Source organism: Dunckerocampus dactyliophorus, chromosome 6 (genome assembly GCF_027744805.1).
Source record: "Dunckerocampus dactyliophorus isolate RoL2022-P2 chromosome 6, RoL_Ddac_1.1, whole genome shotgun sequence".
In the NCBI taxonomy this organism is placed as follows: Eukaryota; Metazoa; Chordata; class Actinopteri; order Syngnathiformes; family Syngnathidae; genus Dunckerocampus; species Dunckerocampus dactyliophorus.
Window position 1 is genome coordinate 10,763,795 of NC_072824.1, and position 22,611 is coordinate 10,786,405.

The window sequence follows — 22,611 nt, forward strand, 5'->3', positions numbered from 1 at the left end:
CTCCTCAACGAAGCACTCGCACACGCCGCACGCACACACTCATAGCACTTTATTTATTTATTTATTTATTTATTTATTTGTTTGTTTGTATTATTTGCTTGTATTAATGTCTCTTCTGTTGTTGCTTAATTTATTGGTATATATGTTTATGTGTTTATGTTTCTTATGTTCTTATTCTTTCATTTGTTTTATTTCTTTTCTTGGGAGAATGAACAGAATAAGTTTTTCATTGCATGGTATAACTGCTGTTTTACTATGCACATGACAATAAAACTCTCTTGTCTTGTCTTGTCTTGTGTTTTTCAAATTGAACATTTTCAAATGATCACTTCTACAACAGTTAAGAAATCACAAAGTCACATTTTCATTAGCCACTAATATTTTTTCACAAACCATGAATTACGCACCATCCGTCCATCCTTTTTTCTTCCGCTTATTCGGGTCCGGGTTGCGGGGGCAGCAGTCTCAGTCTGAAGCCCAGACTTCCCGGTCCCAAGCCATCTCTTCCAGTTCCACCGGGAGGACACCAAAGAGTTCCCAGGCCACTTGTGAGACATAATCTCTCCAGCATGTCCTCAGTATGACCCGGGGCCTTCTCCCGGCTGGGCATGCCGGAACACCTCAACAAGGGGGTGTCCAGGAGGCATCCAGACTAGATGCCCGAGCCACCTCAACTGGCTCCTCTCAATGTGAAGGAGCAGTGGCTCAACTCTGAGCCCATCCCGGAGTACCGAGTTCCTCACCATATCTCTGAGGGAGGAAACTAATTTCAGCCGCTTGTATCCGCTATCTCGTTCTTTTGCTCACAGCCCAAAGCTCACGACCATAGGTGAGGGTGTGAACATAGATCGAGCAGTAAATTGAGAGCTTTTCCTTCCGGCTCAGCCCTCTCTTCACCACGACGGTCCGGTACAGCGACCGCATTACTGCAGACGCTGCACAGATCCGCCTGTCGACCTCATGTTCCAACCTTCCCTCACTCATGAACAAGACCCCCAGATACTTGAACTCCTCCACCTGGGGCAAGATCACACTCCCAACCCGGAGGATGCAATCCACCCTTTTCCTTGAGAACCATGGCCTCGGATTTGGAGGTGCAGAGTCTCATCCCATAAGCTTCACACTTTGCTGCGAACCGCCCCAGTAAACGCTGAAGGGCGCAGCCCGATGAAACCATCAGGACCGCATCGTCTGCAAATAGCAGAGACCAGATCCTAAGGCACCCGAACTGGACTCCCTCAACGCCTTGGCTGCGCCAAGAAATTCTGTCCATAAAAGTTATGAACAGAATTGGTGACAAAGGGCAGCCTTGGCGGAGGTCAACGTTCACCGGAAACAGGCTCGACTTATTGCTGGTAATGCGGACCAGCCTCCTGTTCCGGTTGTACAAGGACTGAATGGCACGTAGTAACGCGCCACCAATCCCTTACTCCTGGAGCACCCCCCACAGGATACCATGAGGGACGCGGTCGAACGCCTTTTCCAAGTCCCCAAAGCACATGTAGAATGGTTGGGCAAACTCTCATGTACCCTAAAGTACCCTTGCAAGGTTGTAGAGCTGGTCCACATTGCACCTCCTGTAGCCGAGGTATCGAGTAATGGTCGTACCCGTCTCTCCAGCACCCTGGAATAGACTTTCCCAGGGAGGCTAAGGAGTGTGATCCTCCTATAGTTGGAACGCACCCTCCGGTCACCCTTCTTGAAAAGAGGGACCACCATCCCAGTCTACTAATCCAGAGGTACTGTCCCGACTTCCACGCAATTTTGGAGAGACATGTCAGCCAAGACAGTCCCTCGACATCCCGAGCCTTGAGGAACTCAGGGCGACTTTGCACCACATTTGTACAAATAATAAATCATGAAAAACCTCGCCGACACTTCTTACCAGTGTAGTTGCACTACACACAACACAACACAAACATATATCAGCATAACTTCAGGATCACTACAGCATTGTCATTTCCAGTTTACGTGTAGGTGTGATTTAAACAAGTATAGCAACCCCAAAAAATTAAATGCAGCTCACTGGTAAGTACCACTATTTTGAGCTATTTTTACAACTGTCCCGTGAGTGGCTGATCTGTCCCTTAGGGGCAACCTGGTGCTCACGGTCACCGTGTTGGTGACCCTTGCATTATACTGTCTAAATTTCTTCAAACAAGGCTTGTGCAAAGGAAAGTTTTATATATATATATATATATATATATATATATATATATATATATATATATATATATTAGTACTTAATAAAAATGAATATTGTAAATAGAATCTGTACATTTTTTGGGGTTATAAAACAACTCCAAATCTTGAGATACATATGCTTCATGGGAAAACAGCAAAGTATGTTTTTAGAATAATATTAAATGCTATGTTCCATAAATAACAATATACACTGACATGTACAGTATCTCTTTGATTTTTTTGGAAATGTATTAATTTTATAAACATATTTATTTTACAAAAATATGGTTCTTTTCATTGGACACTATAAACAATTATTCTCATGAATAATACTATGTAGTTTTCAAATTCCATGCAGACCAGATCAAAATCTTAAGATCAGTTGAAAAAGTATTAGAATTTGCATTTTTCACATTTGGATCTTAATGAGGTTTTAAGTAGAGCTACAATATGCAAAAACAAGAAGGGGGGGTGAGACAAAAAGCATTTTGAAAAAGCAATTTATTGAAAACAACAATTAAATTGTTCAAAATCACTGTTAAGACCATTGCTCAAAATATAACAAAAAACTCTCCAAACCAGAACAAAAAATGTTCTCAGTAGGACTCAGTAATGAGTAGCTCCACCGTTCTTGTTAATCATTTCAAAAAATTGCTTTGGGTATGCTTGATGTGAGTGTTTCCAGGAGGCTAGTGGGAACATTGCTCCAAGTGGTGAAGATGGCTTCACGAGGGGCATCAACTGTCTGGAACTGATGGCCATTTTTATAAACTTGCCTTGTCATCCATCCCCAAATGTTCTCTATGGGATTGAAATGAGGGGAACATGCAGGATGGTCCAAAAGAGCGAAGTTATTCTCCCTGAAGAAGTCCTTCGTCAAGCGAGCATTGTGAACTGCAGTGTTGTCCTGTTGAAAAACCCAGCTGTTACCACATAGACGAGGGCCCTCAGTCATGAGGGATGCCCGCTGCAACATCTGCACGTAAGAAACCGCCGTTCGACAACCCTGCACCACCTGAAGCTCCAGTGTTCCACTGAATGAAAAAGCACCCCAGATCATGATGGACCCCCCTCCACTGTGCCGGGTAGAAAACATCTCAGGTGGGATCTTCTTGTCATGCCAGTAACGTTGGAAGCCATCTGGACCGTCAAGGTTAAATTTTTTCTCATCAGAGAATAAAACTTTTTCTCCCTTTCAATGTCCCATGTTTGATGCTCCCTGGCAAAGTCTAAACGGGCAGTTTTTTGGCGTTAAAGGAGACGAGGTCTTTGAATTTGTTTTTTTGTTTTTTAAACCCTTTTCCCGCAGATGCCGTCTGATGGTTATTGCGCTGCAGTCGGCACCAGTAAGGGCCTTAATTTGGGTCAAAGGCTCAGCGCAGGTGTGATTTTTTTGGGTCTACCACTTGACTTTTTTGTTCCATAATGCTCAGGATTTTTCAAAAAATGTAGAATGACTGATTTACTGCACCCAACCTCAGCAGCAATGGCACGCTGCGAGAGGCCTTGCTTATGCAGCTCCACAATCCGACCACGTTCAAAAAGAGAAAGCTTCTTAGCTTTAGCCATCAGGAGGGCATGACAATGTGAATGCCTGACAGAAAATGAACATTTTGAGAAGATTTTTATAGCCTGTGGTCTTAAACTTTTGATCAGCTGATAAACAACCTATTTCAGTTTGTTTTTTGTTTAAATTACAAGTTCCAAATGTTTTTTTTTTCATTCCCCCTTCTTGTTTTTGTGTATTGTAGCTCTACGTAAAACCTCATTAAGATCCAAATGTGCAAAATGCAAATTCTAACAATTTTTCAAATGGTCTTAAGATTTTGATCATGAGTGTATGTACAGTATATCACATCATACGTATATGTCTACTATATGGTAATGGTTTACTTTATTTCAAACATGCATACAGTTTACATATAAATGCTTCATATTAAATACAATACATGTTTATTGGTCAATGAGTTTTTGTTTTTTTAGAATTACCTTCACAAATAAATATTTACAACATATAGCAAAATATATATCTAATAACAAAAAAGGAATTATGTCCAATGAAAACAATGTATCTCAAAATGTTGAGGACTTTTTGGATGGACGGATAAAAAAAAAAAGAATCACACACAAAAAAGCCACTAATGGCGACAAAGTGCCTTTCAGACATATATTTAACATTTTGTTCTAATTTCCAAATTTGGACATACATGCTTTTCAAAATGCTGTATTTAAACAAATACTAAAAATAATGATGCTTCCAATATAACACGTTGAAATATATAGGTCATTGTCAAGGTCTTTTGTGCTTTAGCCTATTTGATCTTAAAAAGCCTGATAAGATTTGGTTGAATTTATTTCATACGTCAGCTATTTACAAGAGCTTGTCAGGTTAAGGCTGACGACCTTGAATCAAAGAGGAATAGCATCAATTGACCACTCAGTCTAAACATTGTTCAATGCTTAGTAAACAACAATCAGTGTTTCCATCTACAGTTACAATCATTTCATTTCAGCATCTTCCGTTTTCTAGTAATTACTCCCTTCTCAACTACCTCCTCCATATGCATGTCACATAGGCTTCAAACATGTATTAGCCTCAAGGTCATAAAAGACATGTATTACCATCCTAGGAACTGCCACGTGGTGTTTGTATCCCACAGCATATTTCCAAAGAGGTCCATTTGGATCCAACACTAACAATAAGACGCAATCCACTCGTTAGAGGTCTGCTCTACTTAGTGACGTTTTTGTTATACATGGTCAAATCGCTGAAATAACATATCTAGGAATGCCCTAACAGTCTTTTGTCAGCACGAGTCCAGGTTACCTTCAGCCATTAGCACCATTAGTGTGAGGAAATAAATGAAGGCAATGACTGCCCGTGACAGATCTTCAGTATAATGCTTCTCCTGCTGGCTGACAGTCATTTGAAACATGACACGTCTGCCTAATAAATCAACGACACGCAAGAGAAAAAAATTCAGACGTCATCGCCAAACTTTCATTTATCTGACCTGCAAATCCAGGGTCAAAATTGACTTCATTACACTGAGTGAAATTGGCTTTGTCTCACAGTGAAGAATAGGAAAAAAAAAATCCAAATCACTGCCATGTTTCCCCAGGCGTTACGTATTGGTTGTTTTGGAGCAACACTTGATGTCAACTCTCACAGGGCAAAGTGAGGAAATATTAGGTGTATTTTGGTATTTGGGTGAACTCATGCTTTATAATGAAGCCTCCAGGGGAGAGAAGTGTGTGTTTAAAAAAAAAAACATTTGGAAGACAACAGACTATAGCTATAGAGCAGACAGAGGAAGATAAACAGAACAATTGCACTGTAACGGCCCTAATTTAGACAGCACAGACTAGAATTACTCTATGAAAATCAAGATGTTTTAGTTTTTTTAAAACCTGAATTTCCACATTTTGAACAGAATCCAGATAAAGCTGCTCGAGATAGCTGGGGTTAAAGGTCATTATTGTCACAGTTTTGCTTACTGTCACAATTACAGTAGGTACTATTTGTTTCACCGTCACCTCAGGATGCAAAGACATGCTCGTAGTTGCAGTCATTAGAGTCCTTTATTTGCAAAAAAGAAGGTAAAAAATAACTGCACAACTAACAAAAATACAACAATTCTAAACAAACAACTAAGGCTCGCTTAGGGAGCACCGAAGGGCTCCGTAGGCTCACCATGGAATGTAGAAAACACTACAGGAGCGAGGAAAATGCTCACAGGAAATAAAGCGGGATGAAAAAGAGCAACCAAAAGTGCGCTAAAATTGTAAAATTGCACTGTAAAGTACAGTTGCAGCATATGGGGCCAACACAGGAAACAGAAATATGAAATAAGAGTAACAAACTGGAACTAATGATGGAAACACAAGAAAGCACAACTGGACGTCCAATGTGTCACACATAGCGCAAATTATATTTTTATTATCAAAAGCAAGACACATGGTTTTATTTGGTGCACGGTTTGGTGGCAGGATTACACAAAAAATACACATTTCAAATTTAAACTAAATCTATTTTGGTGCAAATCCAGATAACGATGTATATAAAACTGTATTATTTTGTTTTTAGCTTTGCAATTTTCTTGCTTCTTTTCGTTCATAACCGTTATTCATTTTTCAAAACAAGTCTCAGGTCACATGAGAAGATGGCGGAAGACGGCGTAGCAGCTGAGGTCTAGTTTCAGATTTCTTTTTTCTGATTCATTCAATTCTCAACTTGTCGAATTAACTATAATCAAAACACACAATTTCAAAATTAAAGGAGGTGAGAAACACTATTTACTAGGGATGCTCCAATCGATCGGCCACCGATTAGTATCGGACAATTTTCCTGAAAAATCGTGTGATCGGCATATGCCGATAAATGCCTTTCAATGGCGATCACAAAAGCCGATCACCTGTGTCTAGTACTCTATTGCAGCCCGCAGTGATCCATGCGTGCAGTATAGTGTCTTGCCCTAACTAACATCTTGGGCATCGTGCTCCTCCCACTTTCCTTCATAGTGCAGGCTTGCCTAAATAAAAACATCATGTCTGCTGTATGAAACGTAACTACCAAAACATGCCACGAAAAGTATCTTTCGGGGGTAGCACATTAAAAAGCTTTAATACGGCATATGAAGACCACTTGACGGAGTATGGCGAGTTTCCGAGGCTCACGGTGTGATCATCAGTCTAACCTGAAAAATAATTGAACTCGGACAAGTTGACCAGCCTTTCTCAGCGGTGGAAGACACCGTGTTCGCCAAGTGCTGTCTCACTCATGTGGAAGTCCTGCTAGAGCTCTACCAATGTACTCTCACATCCAAAGTCTCTTTAAAGACTCCATCTCATCCTATGCAAGTTTCACATGTGATATATGTTCTCTTGAAAAAGTGAGTCAAATATGTTTTTGTCTAAATTAAGGTGATTTTAGGGTTCTTTCTTTCATATCATATGGCCAATAGCACTTACCGGTAAATGGAAAAATGCATATTTAAGCCATGGTATCGGAATCAGCAGCATGAAACCCTGATCGGCGCATCCCTACACAAATTAAACATGGTGGCTAATGAGACCCGACCCATCCCTTCAATTTTGCAGCCAGTAACACCTGAGAGCTGGCTTTTAGCATAATACAATTACAGATATAAACATTGAAAAACAACATAAAAATGCTGATATCAAAAATTGAAAATGAAAGTAACCCTGTGACACACCTACAGGAAGCTTGGCCGCGTCCTGTTAGTGAGCGCCATCTTGCGCATGGGGCTTGCCAATCAGCATGTTGTTCTTGGGCGAGCACGTGTCCGGCTCCATGGTCATCACCTGCACCCGATAACCATGTGACTCCGCCGCCCACGAACGGTCCAAGTCCACAAGGCCCATGCACTGCTTCCCTGCCATCACACAACACAGAAATGGGAGCATTTAAATAGTCCACATTTGCTAATTTGACTGTATCGCACTTCAATTTAAAATATATCAATCTGTGAGCCTCTTTACAGAGAATATAACATGGTTGGTTCCTACCCTGCTCTATGGAAAAACAGATTTTCTGAAGTTTAAATCCATTTATTCATCTTTAAACCTAAAAAAAGTTAGCTTAGCAGGTTTGAAAAATATTTTTTCTTTGTTTTTCTCAAGCTGCTGTGCTTCCCCTGAAGTCTTATGGCATCTCCCAGGGGAGGCCCACCTCACACTTTGAAAACCCCTGTTCTAAAGGCTCAAAATGACTTGCTTTTTTCTTGTAACTTCTCATGCACACAATTAACATTGTGCATTAATGCCAATCTCAAAATGAACCCTGCACAGATAAAGCTAAATAAGTGCATACACTCTAAAACAATGAAAAACAATGAAATCTTTTTCAAACCATGCCACGCAAGTGTACACTTCAAATTTAGTAAAATAGATAAAAAGCAGTGGCTTTAAAGGGTCACTGACATTTTTAAACTTTACTTAAATATGTTCTCTATTGTTTGTAATGATGTTGTTCTTGGTTCGTTCGCAGCCATTTTGATCGGAGCTCGTCAGAAGGCGGCATTTCCCAAGTGACGTCAGTGAAGGAGAGCCGGATTAAAACATGAGAGAATGGACGAGACAGAAGATGTTTACAGTGATTATAGCAAAGATTTGAGCGATGTGTCTTTAGTTTAAGGAGGAAAAAAGTCTGGAGATTAAACTTTTAAAAAAAATGTAATCTCCAGACGTAGAATAGAATACTTGCAAAACATGGAATGAAGACGTATTTATTGGAACCACAGACGATGGGACTATGTGTCTGATGCTGAGGTGTCCGATGACAAAGATATGCAGATAAAGATTGGTCGGCTTCAAATCCAAAATGGTAAGTGTAAATTACCTTGGAGTTGCTTATCCCTCAATTATTGTTTTAAATTGGCCTCTTAATGAGAGTAAGGGGCTCTTTGGAGTCTTTTTTATTGTGTTCGTTCGTCTGCGCCCCGCCCTGCCCCCCACCGTCAACAAATCATTGTGAAAGTAGGTTTTATAACATGTATTATGCTTTGAATGATTGTCGTTATGGTGGCATAGCGTTTACAATACAATATGTAGATAAGACATGACTTATTCTGTTCTGTGGCAACTTTGATGTTTTTCTCTTCCTTTAGTCTGTTGCTAGCTTCCTAGCATCCAAAAGGTGTTTATACCGTACTTGTAAAAGTGTTTCTTCGTAGCAGTTTTCAGTGAAATGAATGCGAGGCGCTGATCCAAAATTAGCACTTGCTTCGTTCTCCAGACAAGCTGCTGCTCACAGCATGCGTTAGCTTACAATGAACAGTTCTCGGCGACGGCTGGTAGCTCATTCCCCGCTCTCCTGTGTGGTTCCCCTGGCATTCACAGCTGCGTTCGGGGCTGCTTCCAGCATGTGTCCGCTTAAAGCACTTTCCTCGGCGGGTGGCTATCGTACTTGTTTTGTTCACTGTAGTCTTAAGCCTTCATCTTTTGGAAAAGAAAACAAACTTACATTAGCACTTGGACACTGAACAGCAAGCGGCAACACAACGGTTTGGCATGACTACTATTTTGATGAAAAATATACCGAATCAAGTCGACTAGCTAGCGTTTGTTTACAATCCCGCTCCTTCACCGACGTTACTTGGGAAACGCCCCCTTCTGACGAGCTCCGATCAAAATGTCTGCTTGGAACTTACAAAAATGTAATTTTTTATCATTTAAAGTTCGCTTTCAAAAAACGAACAACGTAGAACAGAATTACAAACAATACAGAACATATTTAAGCAAAGTTGAAAAATCATGTCAGTGACCCTTTAATTGATTAAGTTAATATTTAGGGTAAATATTTATTTATAATATAAGTACAGTATGAGGAACTGGTTGATTTAGATCAAAACTTTATTTCTTGAATGCTTTTACCCACAGGCCATCAGGCTTCTCAACGAAGCACTCACACATGCCGCACGCAACACACGCACACACTCATAGCACTTTTATTTATTTATTTTTATTATTATTTGTATTAATGTCTCTTCTGTTGTTGTTGCTTAATTTATTAGTATTTATGTTTCTGATGTTCTTATTCTTTTTCTTGTGTTTTTCTTTCTTTTTTTGACAGAATGAACAGAGCAAGAATTTCATTGCATAGCAGAACTACCTGTTTTACTGTGCATATGACAATACTTGTCTTTTGTGGGTTGCATGTGGAATTGGATGACATTTATTTTAGGATTCATTTTTAATAAAATTTTTTTTACATTTAATATTTTATTTATTTGTATTGTTTTATCAAAATATTAAATTAATAAACTATATGCTATTTCGTAGTTGAATACGGACTATTAGTCCAAAAACATGCATATTTAAGCAAATTTGACATATTCTTGGCTTAAATTAAGCATTTTCAAGCATGAAAGAGGCTAAATGAACAAAGATATAAATACTGTATAAGGCATTCTGAAGACGTTATGTGTAGTATTCTACACTCTTCACTAGGTGTCAGTAATGTTACTGTCGCGACAGGTGTATAGTGTAGTTCTGAGCTGCTGTTTACAGTGTGGGCTATAGAGGGGAGTGGTGTTCTGGGTTAGAGCTAGCTTGTAGGAAACAAATTCGGAGAAGATGACAACTACTAAGTGTTGAACTGTTCATGCTGTGTTTTGAGAATCTGACTGTAAGACTTAGTGCTCTGTGTCTATTTCAAATACACAGCCTAATTTACAGTCATCCTGATGTGGTGTCATTCAGCCGCCATTCCATTACATTAATGAGACAATAGCCACCGCAGGAAGTACACTGTCCGCAAAAAAGGCACTCTCCCAATGTTAACATGTGAGTCTATGTCATGTCTAATAGGTCTTATTTTCAGGGTAAGCGGCATAGAAGATGGATGGATGTCTCTCTGTTATTATGTCTATTACATTGAGTAATACAAATGTGTAGGTGACCATAGGGATTTTAGTTCATGTCTCGAGGGCTGTAATAATGTTAAAAGCAGTATTTAGAAGGTGGTAAACAGGCTTTCTATGCTCTAACTACAAAAATATTCCATTAATAAATCAGGAATCCTACTTGGAGGAAATTCACTTATCACGGTGGGGTCTGGAACCAATTAACTGCGATGAACGAGGAATTAATTTATTTGAATTATTCTCTGTCAAACTTGGTTCCTACATTACTCAACCATTACCCACAACACAATTTGGTTGATTAGTTGTTAAAGATAATGTAGCCAAAATTTCCTTATGAGCGCAGTTTTTGGAGTTAAAATGCACAGGATTACCTAGCTAGATCAATAGACAAAATAATGTCCACGTACTTACTGCAGGCAATTGACTTTGAAAAGACAAAGGCCGCAAAAGTAGCCACGACGGATTTAAGGCTGACAGGACGTGAGTGATTGTTCCAGAAGCTCCACCCCCTCTACATGAAGAAACACTGGACACGACTTACACATCGCCTCTCTCACAATCTGACAGCGCTTAAGTGGCAGCTGTTCACCGCAGCTGCTTTGCTGCGTCGCTACTGACCCATAAGGGGAGGTCATTGAATACATCCTCTCTGTGTATATGACCAAACAGCGTGTGTTCAAACAGAAACTAGTCCAAGTTGTGGTCGGCGGTACCTATCAGTCGCCTCTCAGGAGGAAGCTGGGGAGCCGTTTGGTCGGCAAAGCGGCACAAGATCATGTGTTCCTGAAACAAAAGACACTTGGTTAATCTACTTAATCAGATTCTCTACAAAGTGGATAGCTTTTGGATGAAACACGATACGGTTGTGACTATGATAAAACAGCTGCAGGAAGTCAAAATTGGAAGAAAAGATGGAGTTGCTCCCACTTTGGTGGTTTAGCAACTTCTACTCTTCTGGGAGTTGGGAGATTTTGGAGGATGTCACAGGGAATTTTTGTTCAAAAGGAGTATAAACCCAATACCGCGGGATTTCAATAGGTCGTTCAACAGTTTCATAAGAATACACGTGCATCAGAGATCAAACTGTCGGCATAAATTATGTTGCACAAGATCTTAATTGTCTCCTAAGAGACAAAAGTGAGATGGAGGATATTTTTCTTGAAATATTATAACTACTTAGCATATCACTTATTGATTTGAGGTCATTTACTACATAAAAACTGAAGATCTTTAATCTTTCTGGATATGGTTTATGGGGGCAAAAGTTTGGACACCCCGATATAGACCAAACGCCCCTAAAGTCGTACAATTAGTAAGGTGACCATTTTTTCAGGAAGAATAAACCTCAAAACGAGCATAAGAAAATGGGTTTTATGGGATGGCAGCAGTTTGACCTGGAACAGATTATGTCTCTTCCCATTACCTCCTGAGAAAACTGTTCCACTGCACTCACATTTGTGCTTCCATATTTGTTTTACTAAGGATTAAGCCGAGGGTGTCCAAAGTGCGGCCGAAGACAGATAGATGGCACCGCAGCCGTTTATTTTTAATGGCACTCGGCAAATTCTAAAAATACAAGTAAAGAGGAAAAAAACAGCAAAAAGCAGTAATTTTATAAGTAATTTTTATAAATAATTTTAAAATCAGTTCCCAAACATTTTACAGTCATGTACCACTTCAGGAATTTGAAGCCATGCACACCCTCCCTCTCCTGCACACTTAAAAAACAAACCTTTTTTAATCTTCATTTTTTTTTGCCATGGTCAAATTTTCATAAGTTTTACATGAGCATTGATAAACTGATAAGTATTCGTCCTACATCTTTTATTACAGCCGGATGTTCGGATTCTTACGTTTGAATGGGTTGAACTTTGAAGCTTTACTTTTGTCCACTCACAATCACTGTGATTTAAGTCTGCATGTTCATGTAATACCAAATTGAAAGGAAAAGTTGAACAGGCATGATAAAGTAGTATTCAAAGTAAAAAAAATACATGAGCTAGGCAGTGAGATCCTGACATGGGACCAAAAACTGCCGCCGCACCAGGTTGTCGCTCAGCCTCCCCCCTTCCTCTCACACCCTAACCTTGGGTAAGGGCAGGAAGGGGGTGGGTCGTCATGTGGGCACCCTCCTTCATTGCTGTTTTGATGATAGGCCCATGACACCTCCGGAGAGCTCATCGGCAACACCTGGCGTCCCTTCTGCTTTGAGCCCAGCAAAGGTTCTTGCGTTTGAGCCATACCCACTGGCTGCTTTCGGTCGCTTCAGAGACTGATCTTATTGTCTGTCACACAGCCTGTCCATGAATGCCAAGGTCTTTCATGAGCCTGATGTTAGAGGAAGCCACATAACCTCTGCATCCTACTTCAGGTGGCTGACCTTGGCCTACCATCCTCATTGTTGTGCATCTGCTGCTACTTGTAGATCTGTGTAGTGCAGTTTCTTTCGTTCGTAGGCCTCTGCGGTGGAATCCTCCCATGGGACCGTAAACTATGATCCTGACCACCATTAGTGAAGGAGACCATAGCACCAAGTCCGGCATGAGGGTGGTGGTGGTTGCAATATCTGGAGGAAAGATTAGTTGCTTGCCAATATCAACTAGCATTTTCCAATCCCGGGCCATGGCTAGCTGTCCAGCTTCTGGTTTGCAAGGGGGGTGGTTAGGGTGGCGGCGTCAAGTTACGCCACAATTTGTGAATGGATTGTGGATGCTTGGGCTAATGTGTCTGCTTGCACTGTTGTTCGAGCTTTCGCAAAAGCCAGCATCATTCCTGAGGAGCCGCACAGCAACGAGACAGACTCTGACAATGACGAGAGGGAACCTGCCGTGTTTGATGGAGAATTTGCCCCGCTGTTCATTTTGAATACAAAAGATGAGGACTTTGATGGATTTGTGGATGAGGATTGATCAAAAATAACGTGAGTACATTGTTAAATACTTCAATAAAGTACAACCCAACTCAGTTTTGCTCCCGCTGCCTTTTTAAAAACATACGCTAGCATGCATGCTAGCGTATAGCGTGCATGCATGCTAGTGTATGTTTTAGCGTGCATGCATGCTAGCGTATTGTAGCGGCGCTGGGAGCATGTCCTGTTCCCCAGAGTACTTTGCAGTACTTGCTCTTAAAGTTACATGTTTGAGCTACATAGTTGTCAGTTATTGTTCTGCACAAATAGCGGTAGTGTCTTGTCTGTTTTTGTGTATCTGCTGCGTTGCTGTGTGATGTTTTTAGCTGTGCACCATGACTGAGACTGTTGTGTTGAGCGATGACCTTCCGCAATTTCGAGTGGGTTTGATAAACTGGATGAGAGTTCTATTCTTAATCTGCCCAAAGAAATAAAGCACTGTCACTTCCTCACTGACTCTTGAGCGCCCTTATGTTTGACTGCCTGCGCCCAATAATACAGTGCACCTTGTATATGTGTTAAATACAGTAATAGCACCTGTAACTGAGACTCCGCCATTTCATACGGTGCATCTTATGGCCGCGAAAATACGGTACATCAAAAGGCAAAAAATATTAAAGAAGACATTGAATATCAACTCAATCCCCAAAAAGTCGCACAATTTTCAGGAAAAATGCACCCCCCCCAAACTTGGCAAGTTGAGCCGCCATCATGCCGGATGGTGACAGTTTAACCCTGGTACAGATTACTTCTATTTCCATTATTTCCTGTGGGGAATAATGAACTATGTCTTGAAATATGCACAAAACCAGCGTCCTGGAATGAATTGTGTTTGAAATGAGTTCCATTATACTTAAACTGTATGCATGTATGCTTGGCAATGGCAATGACTTTTGAATTATAATTTTGATAATGCATTTTTTTAAAATTAATAATACATACAGAGGTACCAATATATTTACATTTTTTTTTCAGCAGGGAGCAATGAAGGCTGTGTGATCAGCCTCCAAAGGTATTCTTCGAAGGATGCAGAGAAACTGCAAGGCTGGCAACGCTAACCATCTTTACATCATTGCTAATCATTGATGGTTTTTGCTTTGACAACGTGCTGTCATTCCTCGTTACTGCAGGCGTCAGATGCTAATTAAGAGTTTTCGCTCTGCAAGTTCCAGCAGCAAAAATATGTTTCTTTCCAGCGCTCCAACGACAGAAGTCAGAGGAGGTCTGATGTTTCGACAAGAGGTTGCCGTGGCAAGCACCTGCAGTGATTTCAGATTAAATCCCGGAGGCTCTGACAAGGCCCATACATCATCGCGTGAAACGGCCTCGCTCAGCACAGTCCGCTGTGTGAGCCTCTGCAGTTTTAGCTTCATTTATTTAAGCAGACAAATTGAGGAAAGCAAGAATGTCCAGTCAAAGCAGCTCAGGTGTAGTTAATATCCTACCTCAGAGCAAGTGAATGATAAATGCAATAGGGAAACATTTTAACACCTACCTTATAAATCAGAGTCTCTTGGAACCTTTTGCTGCAAGAAACAAGACAAGTTGAATGGGTCAGTGTGTGCAGATGTTTCAGTGGAGATCTTGGTTTGTTCTGTGGGCTCGTGCATGATAGTTTCACGCGGTTGCAGCTAATTAAAAACCAACATGAAGCCGGGGGGCTTCGGGGTCTGTCAGGTCAAACGGAAAGTCAAATTAACTCAAAGTGGGAGGGCCTCGGTGAGTTTGGTTTCACAGATCATAAAAAAAATGTGAGGTGACTGGAATGTCTACACCTGCAGACTGAGAAGAGTCCTGAGGGTGGGAAAAGAGCAGAAAGTAAAAGCTAGATTGAGTGAGGCAGGTGCGGCCGGCGTGATCATGGAGCTTCTTGATGTGTGGAAGCGTCGAGCTGATATATCTTTTCATCAGTCTTTCAAAGTTAGCAGCGAAAAAACTGTGTGCAAAGCAAGGATCAGCTAAACCAGAGCAATTTAACTGGCAGCCTTCGGGCTATAGCTGGTTTGGGAATGACATCAGACTAGCCCGCAAGTTCATTTCTAAACTTGGGAAAGACCTTTTTTGCAGCACATTCTAAAAAACAGCACAGCGCACTCATATAGATGCTCTTTGACCAGCGTTTTTGCAGTACAGTCAACAGCAGAGTGCTCTTGCCGTATGGAAGATCTTAGACTAGCACAAACAGTTGACCAGTTGATTAGCCATAATCTGAAAGGTCAAATATAGTCTCCATGAGGCGAAAACCTGTAGTATGATTACGACGGTTGCAGCCTTCCAGTATTTTGAATAATTTGGAGTAAAAAAAAAACAAACAAACAAAAAAAACAAGCAGTCAAAATACAGTGGAAGTTTCAAATATAAACACCCTTGTATAGAGTTAAATAGTTTATATACTAACACAACAAATATATTACAAATACATCGATTGTACATGTAATTTACTATGGAGTATGTGAAGAGACTCACCTCCCAGGCACACACCGTAATAGTATGTACATATGACATAAGAGTACACATCTTATTATACAAGTTAGATTTTACGGCAGTTACACCTTTTACACATTTGTATGATGGTGAAGAATGTTAAAAAAAACAATCAAAAAGTCGACTTTTGTTTCAATACACAGCCGTTAAATTATTTTTACACTTGCATGGCAGTTAAGCATTAAAATGTGAATTAAAACATGACATGATAAATACTTGATTATGGCGACCGTTTGACGCTGGACTGAATTATTTCTATTTCTATCTATATACAGTCAAACATGTCTATAGCGGCCACTAAAGGGAGTCTGCGAAAGTGGCCGCTACAGACAGGTGGCCTCTATAGACAGGTTGGCGTCCAGTTTGAATGTTGACCAGTAGAGGAAAAAAAAAAAGGGAAAAAAAATAATGTTGACCAGTAGAGGGCACTGCGGATAAAAGTTGTACAGCACTACTAGGCTTGTTATTATCATGGTTCATGGTTTTAATTCATCCTGAACATGCATGAGAGTCAAACAGTAGCACATCACATAGTACAATTCACAATTTTGCATGTCCAAAAAGGAGTAGGAAGAAGCAAAGCTTATTTAATCCTACCCCTCATCAGTTTCACATCAGTTTCAATACATTTATTCACCTCTTGTTCTTCCAAGTGTACTTTGTAGGTCTACATGACAATGTAGTGCAATCATAGCCAAGGTTTTTACTTACTAAAAGGAAGCTAGAGGCTTAATAATAACTGATAGAATATATCCACGACACACAGAACAAAGCTGTGCTAGTAATGTCTTACGCTTGTTTTTAATATTTTACTTTTTATACGGCAGAGTGTCATTACAGCTTTAGTTCATCAGGAAGTGACGGGAAGTGACGGTGGGCGTCCCGAGCAGGAGAGCTAGGCTCAGTGCTAGCTGTGAGTTTGGAGAGAGTTGGGAAGTGTGTTTGTGTTGGCGTGGATGTAAAGTCCTGCAGTGTTCTCCGCTGTTAATAAAGCCATTAAAGTGCATCGGCGACGTGAGTCTCTCCTTCCCCACAACAAGCGGCATTACGGTATTGACCACTGCACACCAGGAAATAAACGGTGTCCCTTGTTACAGGCATTGGCTGGACAGCTATGTAGTGGGGCTTGTTTAACCTTTGCCTTGTGGGCAAGCAGGAAGGAGAGACGATGCTGAGAGATGTGTGTGTGTTCTGAGCTGCTGTCTGGTGGCCGCGTTCAAGAAATAAAGTTGGCAGAAGCAACAGGAGAAGTTTCCTTCTTTGCTTCGGAGCTGAATAACACTGACAAGTTAACAGACTAGTAGCGAACGGAAAAGAAGACGGCTTTTTTTGTGTCGAATACAGAAGATGAGGACTTTGATGGATTTGTGGATGAGGATTGATCAAAAATAACGTACATTCTAAAATACTTCAATTAAGTACAACCAAACTCAGTTTTGGTGCAAATGGTCTTAAAGTTACATGTTTAACCAAGAAATAGCAAGCTCAAAAGAAGACGGCTTTTTTATGTGGAACAACTGACAGTTTGTGTGGATCTTGTGAATGATTGTGACTGAGCTAGGACTCAGTAATTAAAGTCTACACGCGACGGCTTCATTGATTGAAAAAAAACTTTTTCGTGCATGAAGATTCTACTTGAGTTGGTAATTTGGCCGCTATATGCAGTCAGATATTGACCAAGGGAGACAAAATGGGTGGCCGCTGGCCGCGTTGGACAGGTGACTGCTATACACAGGGTCTATAAGATGTAAATTTGTTGCTGGGGGATTTTTCAGTGGCCGCTATAGGCAGGTGGCCGTTCTATAAAAGTGTCCGCTAAGACAGGTTTGACTGTATCTTATTGTGTTCATAAGGTTCCCCTGTTCATGATTTCAACATCCAAGTCATAAAATATTTTTCTTAAAATGGAAAATAAACTATAAAAAAATTCAGCCAAATCGCAGACAGACTCGCGGCATCAAAACAGAATCTACTGTTAAACACGTAATCTCGCATAATGTCAAGTAAATGCTGTCATCGTGAGAAGGAACGTTTGTGTGGGGAAATATTTCCCTTGCGGACCGCTCATTCATGGCGGTATTACCTCACAAACACTAACCCGCCCCACCTGAACTAAACACGTGGAAGGGGCCACCTGAAACGCCGGTTAAGTCAAAACACATCTTGGGTGTAACCGTGCGTTAGTGGAAGCAGCGCAAGATAGTGCGGTTGTGTGTGTGCGCGACTCAGGCAGTATGAGTGTGTTTACACCGTGGTGTGTTTTACCACTTGTTAATAAAGCCATTTGAATTACATCAGTGACTACATCTTTCTTAACCGCAAGCACGGAGGATTTTGTAACAATGTGTGCACAGGCTGACATCCCATTCTTTCTCATTTGTTCCTGAATTTCTTTAGATCTCGGCATGATGTCTAGATTTTGAGGATCTTTTGGTCTATTTCAGTTTGTCAGGTAGGTCCTATTTTAGTGATTTCTTTATGGAGAACAGGTGTGGCAGTAATCAGGCCAGGGTGTGGCTAGAAACATTTAACTCAGGTGTGATCAACCACATTTATGTTTTAACAGGGGGGGGCAACCACCTTCTCACACAGGCTTGGACTTTTTTCCTCCCTAAATAATAACAGGTTTCATTTAAAAACTGCATTTTGTGTTCAGCTGTGATGTCATTGACTAATATTTTTTGAATTGGTTTGATGATCTGAAACATCTAAGTGTGACAAACATGCAATATGTAATGCACAGCCAGGCTCATATAGGGCTCCATGGTGTGACTTTACCACAGGTCGGATGTGGCTGCAAAAAGCTTTACATATCTAAGCTCGACAGCGACCTTCTCCCTCTCAGTGTTGTACATATTGGGAAGCACGGTTTGCGAAAAATATTTACGCGACGGTGAGGCGTTTAAACCCCGTGCGCTCCCCTGTAGCTTTGGGAGCCATATCCTTAGCTATGTGGAGGATATCGCGTTGGTTATTTCTATCCACATCTTAGACGTTCTCATGTATAGTGTCGCCCCTGCAAATGCCTCCGTAATGGGCTGCTGTCTGGGGGTGGCACTTCTCGAACCTTGCTTCTACATCTTCAAACTCAACAGCATGATTGTGCTGTAGGTGGTGGAAGAGGATGTGTTTGGGTGGTTACAACAGTTTTCATACACACTTTGCATTTCGTGTTCTTTTGCTCAACATCATCTTTGTGGAACGCAAAATCTTCATTTGAACCATCAGCCATTTTCTCATTGTCCGTTTGCCTTCTTGTTCAGATTGGATGGGTGGAGTCATGTGACTACACACGCTGTACCTAGTCTTAAAAGGGGAGTGAACAGCCTACCAGCCCACACAGTCAAAACAGACAAAAGACTTTTATTGCCTTTTTTATAAAATGCAGAATTTACCGACATGGGCAAAATGACGGTTATCGTAATAAATTTCTGTAACGGTAAATTTTTGGTTAATTGCCCAGACCTAGTTACCACCACTTGCTACGTTGCTACACAACCTTTACTCAAAAAGGGGCTTCTCCTTTGAAACAATTCTGTTCTTTATGGGAATTTTCAGGCCTTGTTTGCCAACAAAACCAGGGTCAGAAAGTAAAAGGGAGGTGACAATAGGGGCAACATAACACAGCGAGCATGGGGGAATGGGAATGGAGCCAAGTAAAACAAAAGCTCATGGAAGGGGAATATAGACAGAAAAGGACAGCTACACTCGCAAGGGTCTATTTACATCTTTAAAAAATGATGGCTAGCCTGAGGCGTGACGGCGGGTAGGCACAAACCTCCTCGGGAAGGTGAACTTGGTTGCATTAGGGATGAAGCCATAGCAACAAGGGCTGATGACGAAGGCGGCGCCTGCCTGGATGCAGTGCTCCATCACCATGTCTGTCGCTACGCCGCAAGCGTGGAGTGCGACCTGATACAAAGACACCAACACTGCGATTAAAAGCACACTCATTACATATGTTTACAATGTTTTACAACCATTCAGGGTGTCTACTGAGCTGGTTTGCATCAGTAGAAGTCACTGTAAAATAAAACTTGTTTGTAATTCCAGGTAGTTTGAGGATTAAACAAAAACACGTCTGTATATAAATACATTAAGTACCCCGGCACTGAAATTAGCCCCATCTTGCTCAAACAGCCACAGCAAACTTTGGTTCATGTTTTCCAAGAATGTGTCACTTGGCGTCCGGGAGTCTGAATCCACGGGAAGCTGCCTTGCAGCAGCGCCAAGTAGCAGAACATCACAGCCAGTGAGCTCCATAGACACAAGGCGGATGCAAGGAGCATGGACGGAAACCACCAAGCTTTCATGGTCTTGTACGATCCCGTTTCACTTGCCAAAACAGTACAGTGTAGCCTCTAAAATTTAATGCCTTTGAGGTTGTTCAATTCTTTGTGGAAAAATACATCTGTAAAGTCAAATCATCAGAGTTTTAATAAGACAAAAGGTATTACAATTGGTAAGACGGAAGTGGTGGTCTTCTTTGATCCCCTTTAACTCCCCAAAACCTGAAATGCTTAAGTACAGTTGAACCTCAAAAATTTAATGTTTGTTGGGAAAAATATGCCAGTTAATTCGCACAAAATATAGAGATTGAACAAGAAAAAGGTATTTAAAATTGGTTGGAGCCATGTCGGTGGTCTTCCTTGATCCCGTTTAACTGGCCAAAACTTTAGAGAAGTACAGTGAAGCATGAAACGGTTAGCACCCTTAAGTTTGTACAATTTGAAGTCCCCAACTAACGAACACAATTGGTTCCAGACGACCGTTCTTAAGTTGGGGAAAAGGTAATATTACCAATGATATAGGTACTACATGTACGTGTATACATATACAGTATATGTGTATGTATGTAAATATGAGTTTGGATGCATAGTAATATTAAACAAGGATAATTAATGAAAAAAACAATAATAAAAATGATATAATAATACGTAATGATAAATGTTATTTACCTTTGAAGAGGAGTGGTCGAGCATACGTCGTTGTGGTGGTGGAGGAGGAGGAGGAGGCGTTATTGAAAAAAGGACAAGTCGTCATGGTTAGACTCTTCTAAAAGAGGTAGTGTTCTGTGGGTGGTGTACAATTAAGCAGGCCTATCAACTCTTCATAAACTTTAATCACACGCTCTGTCCGGGTCCTATCATACAACTCTTAGGCTTCCTCTCTCCTCTTCGTCGTCTTCCTGTATCTGTTGGTCCCATTAGCAGTGTCACAGTGCCCTCTGCTGGTCAAGCATATACTAGTATAAATATGGGTTTGCCGGTCAAGCATGTAGCAGTATAAATATGGACTTATAAGGCAAAACACATGAAAAAATAGACCAGTCGGCTTGTGTTCGTATCTCCGAGTGTTCGCACGTCGGATGTTCGTTAGTAGGGGACTTAGTGTACTTCAGAACTACTGCTAATCATTTAAAATATGTATTTCGGAAAACGCTATTACTAAGATGGTCCATCTAAACGGCAAAAAAAGTTCAAGAAACAACCAGAAAACACAGAAGCCACCTTTCTCGGTGTTTGCTAAGCCTGTCACGCTGGTTGGGTGGAGCCGGGTATGCATGCACACGCTGCAGTTTACAGTGAGCAACAACAAGCACAATTTATCCTAAAATCAAATGTCAGTTGGATTTGGATTATTCAATAAATATACCACCAAGATTGCAAAGCCTGTTATGTTGAATGAAAACCAAAAAAAAAGAGGGGACATATTGGAATTTGTGCAGCAATCGCGCTATTGACACATACCTGCATCCTCCGGGGGCTCCACACACTATGATGACTCAAACGCGGCCACAAAAGGTACCACTGTACCGTGGTTCTTATGAAGTCCAGAGTGATAACTCCAGCAGAAATAGTGTGTAATTTCCATCAATTTCCCAAGTGACCCTAAGTAAAACTTGTGCAATGTACGTAGCACCACAGGCATACGTGTCATATCCGCTTAAGTATACCGTAAATTCCAGTGTATAAACTGCTTCTTTTTTCTTAAACTTTGAACCTTGCATCTTATACAGCACTGCTGCTAATCTACAGCTAAATTCTGATCTCGTAAGATCACCTTTACTTCAGAACTACTAATTGTTTAAATACTGTGCCGCTCACAGGTCAGTGAGGAAACGATCGCTCATGAAACGATAGAGCATTCACAGGTTTGTCAACCCATTAGGATTCGCAGGAAGCCATTTTATTTATATTTATATATATACACAGTATATATATACACACACACACACACACACACACACACACACACACACACAAACACCAGTGTAACAACATAACAGTCTGACTCACGGTGTCATCTTTCAAGTAGTTACGAACATTAAACTCATCACACAGCAACTTAACACAAAAGGTACACCTGTCAAATATACAAACATGTCCCAATATGATTTTACATGTTATTTTTAAACCCAACATTTTAAAGTTTTCCCATAACGCATTATGTCTGAGGAAAGCCTTCATTGGGGCGCTGCAATTTTCTCAACAGGCCCTCTGGGCTTTGGGCTCCAAATCCTCTTGCTCCCTCTGGGGGACAGAAGCAGCATTGCTGCGCCATTCATCATTTTCTATGCTTTCTATGCTACTCCAATGAAATGGTTCTCTCAAACAAAATGCATGATGGGAAAACTTTAAAATGTTG

At 40.9% G+C, this 22,611-nt stretch overlaps 1 protein-coding gene across 5 annotated transcripts in view; it reads right to left on the reverse strand.

Annotated features, from left to right (window-relative positions):
• Positions 1–4,884: 4,884 nt before the first annotated feature.
• Positions 4,885–22,611, reverse strand: part of gstcd (glutathione S-transferase, C-terminal domain containing) — a 61,174-nt gene continuing 43,447 nt past the window's right edge. For 2 of the 5 annotated variants that reach the window (XR_008570654.1, XR_008570653.1), the window contains 2 exons: positions 19,742–19,875; positions 14,991–15,005 (listed from right to left, as the gene is read on the reverse strand). Coding sequence is in view for 2 of the 5 variants with exons in the window: in XM_054778715.1 (XP_054634690.1) it covers positions 7,426–7,580; positions 11,285–11,354; positions 14,975–15,005; positions 19,742–19,875 (390 nt within the window). In the remaining 3 variants the exon portion in view is untranslated. Of the gene's footprint in view, positions 7,581–8,974; positions 9,145–11,284; positions 11,355–14,974; positions 15,006–19,741; positions 19,876–22,611 lie in introns of those variants that run through there. The other 3 variants (XM_054778715.1, XR_008570652.1, XM_054778714.1) reach the window with 3 other exon arrangements.